Source organism: Metarhizium robertsii (assembly GCF_000187425.2).
Source record: "Metarhizium robertsii ARSEF 23 chromosome Unknown MAA_Scf_11, whole genome shotgun sequence".
NCBI classification, from domain to species: Eukaryota; Fungi; Ascomycota; class Sordariomycetes; order Hypocreales; family Clavicipitaceae; genus Metarhizium; species Metarhizium robertsii.
The window spans coordinates 951,026-962,694 of NW_011942151.1; the positions used below are offsets into that span (position 1 = coordinate 951,026).

Here is an 11,669-nt window from a genome sequence, read left to right on the forward strand (position 1 = left end):
TTGAGACGGAGGTGCCGGGATAATGCATGCTTGCACCAGGGGCTGTTTAGTGATAGGCTGTGAACATGCTGCAGGCGAGGAGTGCCGAGTACATACACCGACGTCGGCGCAGTGTCATGCCGAATGACGATTACGGCCACCTCGAATTATGCCCATCCGTGAAATAGCAACTTGACACGACAAAATAAAACCAGTTCGATCAATTGACATTCATTGCCACGGCCACGGTGGGACCGCTCCAAGCCTCCACCATGGCCAACACGAAATTATCGCCTGCCAGTCCCAGCCAGGCCGGTATATCCGTTGTGGGTCCTGCTAACCGTCACATCACCCATCCTTCCCGTCGTCAACCACGTCGGACTGTCAATCCAAGACTATAAGATGCTCCAACCCTCTTCGTTGAGCCGCCTCGTACGGTGCCAACGAAGCTCGGCTCCCTGAGGCATCATGGCGGGTGACACGCACAAGCTGCGCGACAACGAGTTGACATCAACCACCGCCATCGCCAACTCGCCCGACGCGCCCAACACGGCCTCCCATGGTCCAACAACAACCATGGACAACAACGCCTCTGCCTCAGCAACCGCAGAAAAGAGGGTTAGCCGCTCCAAGTCTCGACGCCGAAGAGCCTCTGCTGTAGACGAGGAGAATTACTCCATCCCCGACGCCTATCTCAACCTCGACGAACTCGCGGCTCCTTGCCCTGTCGAAAACGTCACCGACGGCCCCGTCTACCGTCATTCGAGCTTAGAAGTCGCACGTAGCCACGAGAGAGAGTGGCGTACAAGACGATCGCAGCAACTACCCGAGGGGCCGCTCGAAGCAGAAGAAGAAGCTCGCAAGGAAAATGTATCCCAACTTCTCACCCAGCTATACACCCTATCATACCTGGTCTTCTTCTCATTGATGGGCACGCTCGCGCGACTGGGCCTGACGGCTCTTACGCATTACGTCGACACTCCCGTCATATTTACCACAATCTGGGCCAACTTCGGGGGCAGCCTCATCATGGGTTTCCTCGCTGAAGATCGAATGCTGTTTCGCCATGAATGGGGCACACCGACATACGACCAGACCCTCGCGCGTGCAAAGGGGCGGAGTGACGAGGAGAGCGCGTCCACCGCGGGATCAGCGTCTGGGATTGATCTCGCGGCCGCCAAGAAGGAACACCTTGCGACCAAAAAGACGATACCTCTGTACATTGGGTTGGCGACTGGTTTTTGCGGAAGCTTTACCAGCTTTTCAACCTTTATCCGCGATGTTTTCCTGGCCATGTCGAATGACATTGTCGCGCCGGGATTCGGGACCGAGGCCCAAAGCCGAAACGGGGGTTACTCCTTCATGGCCATGTTGGCAGTCATCATCACCACCGTGGGACTGTCGCTGGCAGCGCTCGTCTTTGGTGCGCACCTTGCCATCGCAACGGAGCGCATTATCCCTTCGATACCCTTCCCGATTACGCGGAGAGTCCTGGATCCTCTGTTTGTTCTGCTGGGGTGGGGATGCTGGCTGGGTGCCGTGCTCATGTCCATCTTCCCCCCGCATGATCAGTGGCGTGGGAAAGCCACATTTGCCCTGGTCTTCGCGCCTCTTGGGTGCCTGGCGAGATTCTACCTCGCCATCTACTTGAATGGTAAAATCGCCGCGTTTCCTCTGGGGACGTTTGCCGCCAACGTCATTGGCACGGCTGTACTGGGCATGGCATGGGATATTGCCCACGTTCAGAGCGGCGGCATCATTGGGTGTCAGGTTCTGCAGGGCGTCGAGGATGGATTCTGCGGCTGCTTGACGACGGTGTCGACGTGGGTCGCGGAGCTGAACAGTTTGAGGAGGAGAAACGCCTACGTATATGGCGCGACGAGTGTCGTCGTCTCATTCGCCGTCATGGTGCTGATTATGGGAGGGTTGAGATGGACCGACGGCTGGTCTGTCTTGATGTGCTAGCTTGCCATGTACAATTATTCGTTAGAGCGTCAAAAGCCCGTGTGCTTGATGATGAGTGAACCCTTTATGGTACGAAAATCCTGTCCAAGATGCTCGAGTGAACATTTGAACTGTGGAGCAGGTCCGGTGCAACTTGACGCCATGTACTTGAAGGCAAGGCTGTAGTCACGTCTGGTCATTCCAATCTAGCTGGCAATTGCCTCCCAGCTGGCACTCATGCCATGCACGTGCCTTTGACGCGCTCATATTGACAATGCCGTTGCCGTGCAGTCAGTTATTGACGTTCCATCTTGCCAAGCACACTTCACCTTCTTTGTCCACCTTGCTTTATCATCCTCGGATCCAACAACAACGAATATTCATTCTCACCAGTTCGTAGCAGACCTTCCATAGCGTTTACGCCACTCATTTGGGAGCTTTTCTTTCCAGATATACATCGCCTCGCCTTTGATACAATGTCACCGTGACCTCACCAAGCTTGCAAATGGAAACGCATCCAATCACACGGCCAATATGTGCCGCAAAGGATGAGGCCGGTAATCCATGCAGCGCTACACCGGTTATGCCTTGCCTAGACTGCCAACTGGTCGCTGTACGTACGACGAGAGGCATTGAAGATGACTCTGAGCTAAAAATCTTTAGTATTGTGGCAATGCCTGCCGCGCTCGACATTGGCCCGAGCACAAATTCGCCTGCGAGACGACGCATGACCACGCATACAAAGGAAAAGGAAATGATGTGGATAGCTATTTTACTTTTTGGTCAAACTACGCCGCAATAGACTTACTGAACCTTGAGAAAAATGAAGGGCGGTTTTTCGATGGAAATTTGTCCATGTTTATACAAGGACGTACGTTGGTTGAATTAATGACCCCCGAGATTCGCATTATAACATTGGCTTAGAGTCTACGTTTCGACACTTCATATACACGCTTCTCAACATACCAAAGACAGCCAAACCAGTCCTTCGACTAGCGCTGAACCCTACCACTCCGGCACATGTTTGTCGGGACTTCTTCGCTATTCATTTGCTTTTTGATCGGCAGCACGATCCTTATTTGAATGCCGAAGCCGTGATTCACCTCTGGTATTCAGCGAAGCTGCCACTTGCCCTCTGGCGCCATATAGAGGTTGTTATGAAGAGGTATTACTATGATTTTGACGAGTGCTTTGAAAATGCCAAAAGAGACCAGCAGAGTGTATACCATGATGGCGTTGGATATGACGTATCATATCAAATGTCATGGGGCGGCGGTCAAGTCAAGTATGTTGGAAACTTGTTTGAGCACCAATGGCGCCTGATAAGCAAAGTTCTAAAACCAACCGAACAAATGTCTACTGACCAGGCAACCATCGTTCGAGTTCTGGATGCTGAAAAGAGTTGTGAGCCTCTCAAAATAGCGGCTTCCCGAATGACACCTTCCAGGACTGCCGGCTTGATGAAATGGAGGACAGATGGCTTGTTGCTGCCATTTGGACACCCGACAGATGGATTCGACATGCCGAACCCGCAAGTTCCTCTCCTTGTGCTGCGCTTCACCTGGCTTGGTTACACTAACCTTTGATTTTGATGTAGCATATTCTTCCAAGGCGACGGTTGCTACCCACACGGAGCAACCGCAGAGCCCATCGCAGAGTGGCCTATGGAGTTTCTCGACTTCCAAGCCGGCCCACTTCAAAATGATGTATACGGCAAATTGTTTTACTACTTGCGCGACACATTGGTCCGATTTCAAGAAGAAAGCAAACGACTGTCCATAATGGTTGGCCTCACTTCGGTAGATATGCCCATGTCCCTTCATCGAGCTCCTGAGCCAGTCATGTATGATCGTATTCACGTGAGTTTGTTCCAAAACCGCGCACCAAGCAAATTGGCTGACGTGACAAGATGGGAGATTTATGGGATTTCAACCCTGCGTGCAGTCTGACAATTGCGGCCGGGAACCTGCGACACCAAGACCAGAATCCGTTTGCCACAATGCTGGCCATGTGTCGACTCTCGGTCACTAATTCAGATGCAGGACTGCAAGAGGAGATTTGTGAAGAGGGATACCAAACCTTTGAGCCATCGTCTACCATTCTTGACGATTATGCGCCCCCAATCAAAATAGAACAAGGCTGTGAAACAGAGACCGTCATCCGACGGCGAATCGGTCTTTTGATGTGGCGCAACTGGGACAAGTTTTCGGAGCGGTAAGATGTCACATCACTCGAGTACTACGGCCGTCTGCTGCGTGTGGCTAACCAGCAGTGTATGACGCAGGTTTATGCAGGATGCGAAGCTTTTTGCATTCTATCTCTCAACCGACTGTGAAACCGACAAGGAGACGAGCGTTTTCAAAACGGGATTCCTTGGCATGGAATACAAGGACAAGAACACGATAACCCGAAGGTGGCCTAACCGTCTGGTACACAGCAAAAGCGACGAGCCTAGCCTTCGGGACTTTGAGCGGCATGTCGGTTGGTTTGACACGATGCCGCAGAGATGGCTAGAGTGGAAACGCGTTGCCGACGCCGACGACAATGAGTGGGAGATGGCGAGAGAGTGTGTTTTGGAAACTTCATGGCGCGAAATGGCTGAGATGCAAGCGAAAATAATTGAAGAAGAAGCACAGTCAGTGGATGAACAAGAAGACTTGGAGAAGCGAATTAGAGAACTACTGACGGAGGATGCTGCTGATCGGGAGAAGTCTGAAAAGGCGGGGGCGGCGAAAAAGAAGGCAAAGGCATCAAAGCGGAAGAAGGGTAAGAAGAAGTGACTTGAATCAGTAGAGTTTGACTTGTCGGGTAGACTTTTTGAGCAGTTCTTGCGTCTTGGCAGCAGCGTATATTGACTTTTCCCATGTCCGTATTTGAGCGCATCAGTCGTTTGTGCAGCTGATGAGACTTGCCTCGAGGGAGGTTTGGAGAGATGATTACCCTGGCTTTACGGGGAAACAAATTGCTGAGAGAACTTGTGAGACAGTACCGCATCAAGACGATGCGCCTGCGGTGGCTGGCGACTTGTATGGTGGATTTTGGCAAAAGTTAATAATAGGTGGGCGGGACTTGCGCTTTGTTGTTGCAGTCTGAGAGGTTAGAGGCTGCCGTGTTGACTGACTTGCTTTGACTATGGCGGCTGGATAATAAGGAATTGTTTCTGCATGATTGCGAACCGTGTCTCCTGGTTCTTTGGGCTGATGGGCCCTACGGTGCTTCAAGTAGCATTAGTATACCATCTGCGGCATTGGGAAGTTGTGCCAAGGGAAACAGTCGGTCTCTCTAGTGGCGACATTGGTATGGGCCTTCAAAGTTCGGTTCTCTCTCAAAGGCCCTCTCAAACTTGCCTCCATATCCTTGGAACCCTACCCGGCCTTTTTGGCGCAAAGTATCGATACTCCGCAAAGTCCAACTGGCTTCCTGTCCATCCTCGGACGGACCTTCTTGGAGCGCTGGAAGATTTGGAGAATACCTTCAAGCCGCGGTAGAACAACTATCTTTGCGTATCTGAGAATCCCTGGATCGAGCATCACCAAATCACGGGCACGACTCTGTATCCGGATGAGGGAATGCTCGTCATGGCTTTGGAAGAGGCGTCCCAGCTGTCAGACAAGTCACGGACGCTGTATGGATCTCGCTTTCGAGACGTCAGCTTCCAACGTGGACTAATTGTGCCGTCGGATGAAGAAGGGGCCGTGAAAACCAGCCTCAGCTTGCTTCCTGATAAACACGTACCTGGGCAGTATGTGTTGACAATTTTCTCCACCACCACGATATCAACATCTTGGACAAAATGCTGCCATGGCACAGTTATTCCCGAGTACACGTCTGAGCTCCAAAGTGAAGTTGAGGAATCTGTTGTTGACATGCAGTGGTGGGAGCAGCGCCAATGCTATCGACTGCTCGCCAACGATGATGCTGCCGAGTTTGTTGACGTGGATGCTTTTTGTGACCACTTGCCGAAGATTGGAATGGAGTATGGTCCTCTGTTCTGTCTCTATTCAAGTCATTCCCAGTTCAAAGGCTTCTTAGAGCGCTGTCATCTTTCTGGGCACTACATCGTCTATGCTGGAAGAGTTTGAGTATCCCCATGCTATGCAACCTGACACAGTGGATGCCCTATTTCTATTTCATTTACTGTTGGCGGCCTTTAATGCTGACTGCCCCGTAGATGAAGAGGCTGTACCGTCTAGTACTTTGGACATTTTCGTCGCCGCGGACCAACCTCTCGAGGCTGGAACCAGCTTCTTCGGATACGGTCAATTTGACATCCAAGAGTGAGTGTGGCCACGAGATTATCGGGGATCTCATTGTGTCCGACAAGGCGTGGTCCTGACCGAAACTGACAGTCCTCGACGCTATACCTCCGGACGAACTGCAACACCGCGGGATCAGGGACCCGGGCTTGAGGGAGGAGTCTTTAGGAGTCGTTGACGGGCTAGGGGATTCCGAGTCCCTCGACCGGCGGAGGGACGAGGACTTGACATAATGTATGCCGCTTGAACCGGTTGGTTTTTTTGTCCCGGCCATGGCCAGGGTTTTCCAACTGGGAGGCTTGAACCTGCGGATATGTAGTGTGTGGAGGGATCTTGGGCAATGGCTATGACGTGGCTGTATGGAAGGGATGTGGACTACCGTTGATCTAGTCTCCCCGGGCTATGTGGCTTGTCAGGACATCCAGATGCTGAAGTAACTATGTAGACTCTCGCACGCCTTTATACCCCTCGGGAGGTGTGGTCCAAGGCGTTAAATATATCATCCTCATCCTCATCATCATCCTCTAATAGGGCAGCTATAAACCTAAGGCACAAGTACCTTCTAGAATTTACCCTTGATCTCATTGAAGTCTATTAGCCTTTGTCAATTGTTATCTGGTTTCTGCTCTTATAATTTGTTCCCTTATATCACTACAGTTTTTCGTGTCTTATTATTCACAGCGCACTAGCTTAGAGCATGCCCCCTAAGTGTTTAGGATTCTATCGACGGCAGCTGAAGCGGCGTCTGCTATCTATAGCACGAGGTGGTGATGGTAGTTGGGCGGTGAGTGCGTAGTGGGTGGATGCGTTGAAATAGAAAATGTGTCACTGTCTCGGGCTTATATCCACAAGCACACTACCTAGATAGTGATGTATGCATCTGATAAAGTGAGTTATTGAGTCTCGTGTATCCAGGGTACGTCATCGTATAGCTGTCGAGTATGCTGAGCTGAAAGGGCTGCATCAACTTTTTTGGAGTGTTTGCCCACCCCCTCTGGCAAACTCCTTTCATCATTTTCTTCTTTTCGAGGTTCAGGGTAACTAGTTTCTGTGGATGCCTGTCTCTGACTACTCCGTAACTGCAGAGTGAGGCCCAGTCGATTTTTGCGACGGTTAATTTCTGCGACGGTCAATTTCTGCGACGGTCAATTTTTGCGACGGGCCCGGTCGCCCCATAAGATACCTGGCTACAGATAAATTTAAATAAGTCCAGCAAGACAGGGTATGCGCTGCCGGATTATTAATTAGAATTTAAGCGCCGCCGCAGGCAAAGATAGAGTTTTAGTCCCAAATTTATAAGAGGAGTCAAGGTAAAGCTAAATAGAAACCAGCATTCTATGTAGTATCAAGAAGTATGTACTAGAAGGGCCTGGATATAGTAGTCAGTGGGCCTAACTGGGCCCGGGGCCCCGAGCAATTCACACTCCTAATGCGGATGTGTTGCCGTGAAATTGGGGAAGGGGGACGGGGCTTCACAGCTCCTTGCATGGATCATAGGGCTCCTATGAACACGAATTTGACTCCTTGGGTCCATTCGACTGTCCCAGACATCTGATTGGTTTTGCGGTGCTCTCGGTAGTTTGTGGACCAGGAAGGCGCTCTGATGTATCACATTGGGCCATCTGGTTGAGCTTTCGGAGCACGGTTTCGCGCGATAAATGATGTTTTCGGTCTCTTGGTGGATGTGTGTATCGGCAATGATGATGCTATCTCCCCGAGGTCACGTCGCAACCAGACCAGGCCGGTGGTCTCAACACGGCACGGAGCCGGCCTAACTCAAAAGCGACCGGATGCCGAGTTACAAACAGAGCCGGCTATGTGAGCTTGGGCTGTCCGGCCCACTTGCTTACCAAGTGGCTCACCCTAGCTACATCAATTCTGTCACCTTGTGAGACATATGGCTAACTAAGCTTCTCTCGCTACAGTAAAAAATTGACTGTTATTGTTGTTCGCTATATCTGTCAGAAGGGTTTACTATTATACTGTAGGCACTAATTACAATTCCGACATATTTAGTTGCAACGATTGCCCTATTTTTGGGTGGTGTCCACGCAGCTCTTTATACAGGAAAGAAACCTTTGCTAGTCTAGGCAGTAGCAGTTGCTATTGTAGATATTAATGTGTCAGTTTCAAGGGGTGTAGCCATGCCATATAACACAAGTACTGTACTGAATTTCAAAGTACAGATGAGTATCTGGTTCTTACCTGTGAGATTAACGTTTTCTCCGGCATATCTTACCACCAGTCTTGAAGTCCGTTGTGCGAAGTCCAGGATAATCAAATGCTAGCGCATCGATTAGCTCAACCAGCGGGGTTGGCTGACCATGGGCAGGGATAACCCTAAGTAAAGTAATTAGCCTGTAATACTATAGAACCACGACCCACGTTTTGACTAACAAAGCCGCTCGGCTTAAGCCGTCTGTCATGGCTTGCTTTAACCAGTTTCTGGCTACAGCATTATCGTATGCAGTAGATGTAGAGTATGCGTCAGCAATGTAGGCCATAATACTACTATTAGCTGATGGACAGGCAGAGGTAATAATTGAATAGGTCCAGTCCACAGAGTGATCCGCCTCGGGCCGCCATAAGAAACGGGCCTGCATTTTGCCATCAGAGTGAATGTAAGGGCGTTTCTCGCTATGCTGTTTCAGCTGTTGCCTGCCTTTTTTTTTTCGTCACATGAATACTCACCTGAATGTGATCAATTTTGCGTTGGGGATTTGGCGCCACAGTGGCGCGGAGATTTCCGGAACAATAATCTGAGCACCGAGCTCAACATACTTTCGTACTTCATAATTGTGATCGTGGTGGTGATGTGAAGGCTGCGGGTTAATGACGTTAGTAGTTGTAAATGCGGGCGTACAGAAGGTTGTCATACCCAGAGATGAGTGATGGGCTTCTTTAATTTCTCCTGAATCCATCTAATTACCAAGTCGGTTTGGTGTGCGGGCGCTTCAAACACAATAACTGAGTCGTCAAACTCGAGCACTAGTTGTTCTAGACTCGGTGAATCTAGAAACAACAACTTGTGAACACGAGGTAGGTCAGCAGCCGGCTGTGTGACACTTAGGTTGGCTAAAGTTCCGGTGTATTGGCCACCCCAAAGTGTGTTATACCAGTATTCTCCAATTTCGGCATGGGAATACCCTGGGATCATTTTTGGGGGCGCTGGCTGGGTTTTGGTCTCATTTGCGCTAAGTCCGTCGAAAAGACCAGATCCAAAGTCCGGATTGACAGTAATTTTTGACACTACTGCATCTTCAATAATAGCATCTCCATTGTAAAGTACCATTTGGCGCGTGGGAAACTGAATGCCTGAAACCTCCGTATAGTTGAATAGTTGCAGATCATGTGTCGTACGTCCAAATATAGCATGATCTTCGAATGATCTTATAATCTTGGGATAGTGCGTGATCGAATCGAAAATTACAATGATACCAAGAGCAGGATCATGAACAGCGAAATGTTCAACGCCATTAATATCTACTGCATCTGCAGTAATATTGTGGTTTCGGATCTAAGTTACAGTTAGCACAATCTCAGCTTTTATTTATGAAAATACACAAATCTTACGTCTAGGAGCAGCCTTGGAGAGAACTTCTCCGCCTGGAAGAGTAGATACTCGGTGAGTGCAGCTAGAAATGTCAGTTTATTGATGCATCTTGATCGTAGGAGAGGTTATTACAATCGGCATAACCGGCAACTTGGGCAGGAATATTGAAGACATTATTATTCCCCTTGACGTAGCATGCATATCCATCTTTGTTGCCATTCTTCATCACAAGAGAGAAGGACCGAGGCTGGAGAATTGGGTCACCAAAATAGAAGTAATCTTGCAACTTTATTAGCCCAGATATGGGAATAGCCATTCAAAGTTAAAACAAAGGAGAGTGGGTAAAGCGAAAGAGTTGAGCAGCGGCGGGTTTTACTAACCGGAGAGATGGAAGTCCCTATCAATCCTATGATAGAAGGTGCCATTTGTAAAGGAAAAAGATAGGTTCTGGGATCCTGAAGCAACAATGTGTCGGTCGGCAGCCAACAGTTTGTAATTCTGCATCAAGGTGGAAGTTCGGAAAATGCTATCAGGGCAGTTAGCTAACTACCTGTCAAGTATTTACAATGGATTGTATTACTTTGCAGATTCATAGATAATTTCGTTCAAGCTGGCAAGCGCATTTTGGCCTCCAAGGGCTGCTATAGAGTCATCGATAAGCTTGAGGGGGCTAATCGTGGCTGCTCGAGACTCGTGTGGATGAGCAAAGCTACGTCCAGCTATAGCCACAAGGGTAGCTATTTGGAAAACTGCGAACATGATATTGTTTGCTCAGGCACGTCCTGATCCTATCAAGCCAGAGGATAAAAAATAGAGAGTACCGTATATTCCCTCGGTGAATCTCAATAAGACAGACTGCAATGGAAGTTCGTATTTGCACTCGACAGTAGACAGGAGTCAATAGACTTAGGGTATGATCAATTAGCTATATAAGCTAGTAAAGTGCTCAGTTGCAAATCGCCCGAGAGAACTTTAAAGCTGGGAAGATGGAAGTTTCATTGTCGACTGAGCGCAACCATGCAACCTTCCGCACATTTCTAATGCTTACGTGATAGGTTGTCTTAGGTGCGTTGCTGTAGTTGCGTTAGATTATGGTTCTAGCTAATAGTGTTAACGAATAATAGATCCTATAGTGAAGGGTTACATCCGCTGCTATGCCAGATTGGATATGCTAGGCGTATAAGCTTTATAGAAGAGAAACTCAATATTCAGCCCCTGCAGCCGGCCCGCTCGTCCAGATATCAGGCTGTGATCGTAACAGAGCAAGTCACAACTTGGCTGTTTCTGGCTTGCCAATCGGGTGGCTGTTTGAGTCCACGTCTACGTTTCATCACTGCGCCTCCCAACACTGTGGCAACATTGTATTGCCCTAAAAGGGTAATACTAATTGGCCAATGGACACTACTAGACTTAGTCGAATTTAGCGGCTATCTTTGTGGAGCGACGGCACCGGCACCCCGAAATCTAACATGAATCACCACCTCTATACTAATCAACACCTGTTTAGTAGCTTCTTCCGTTGTTTTATTAAACATGACTTCGCACAGACCAGAAAGGACGCCGACTGGCCATACTCCACACTAATTACCGTCGGTTTAGTCCGTCGTAGCTTTTCCTGTTGAGTCATCGAAACCGACAACCCCCGCTTCTATACCCACAAAAGCGGAATAACTCCGATCCACCGATTTACAGGACAGCTCGGTCTACTCGTGCTACACTTTCCACTATTGCTGTAAACAGCCACTTTAAAAACATTTGTCCCTACCCAACAAAAAGAAAGTGGAAATAGCGCCTTATATAATGTTTTGTTTATAGATTTAAGGTGCTGAATAATAGTAGTAGCGTTATATTAACCTTTGACAAATGTGGAATACTTGAAGTAAGATATACGGGAGAAGCCGGATTATCCGGATTTATTATATATATATATATATATT

General features: G+C 48.9%; 3 protein-coding genes across 3 annotated transcripts; 2 read left to right on the forward strand and 1 right to left on the reverse strand.

Moving 5' to 3' along the window:
- Positions 1-447: 447 nt before the first annotated feature.
- MAA_09937 (CrcB-like protein) lies at positions 448-1,944 on the forward strand (the record flags this gene model as incomplete). The annotated part of the gene is made up of 1 exon (XM_007827935.1): positions 448-1,944. One exon carries the CDS (start codon positions 448-450, stop codon positions 1,942-1,944), a length of 1,497 nt encoding a protein of 498 aa, XP_007826126.1.
- A 484-nt stretch (positions 1,945-2,428) lies between these two features.
- On the forward strand, positions 2,429-4,703 carry MAA_11643 (uncharacterized protein; the record flags this gene model as incomplete). Its single annotated transcript, XM_011412558.1, has 6 exons — positions 2,429-2,536; positions 2,587-2,794; positions 2,848-3,492; positions 3,535-3,782; positions 3,833-4,137; positions 4,208-4,703. 6 exons carry the CDS (start codon positions 2,429-2,431, stop codon positions 4,701-4,703), a joined length of 2,010 nt encoding a protein of 669 aa, XP_011410860.1.
- A 3,562-nt stretch (positions 4,704-8,265) lies between these two features.
- MAA_09938 (uncharacterized protein) lies at positions 8,266-10,491 on the reverse strand (the record flags this gene model as incomplete). The annotated part of the gene is made up of 9 exons (XM_007827936.1): positions 8,266-8,282; positions 8,419-8,519; positions 8,577-8,816; positions 8,871-9,001; positions 9,058-9,696; positions 9,753-9,814; positions 9,865-10,011; positions 10,113-10,258; positions 10,313-10,491. The coding sequence occupies 9 exons, from the start codon at positions 10,489-10,491 to the stop codon at positions 8,266-8,268; spliced, it is 1,662 nt and encodes a 553-aa protein (XP_007826127.1).
- Between the last annotated feature and the right edge of the window lie 1,178 nt (positions 10,492-11,669).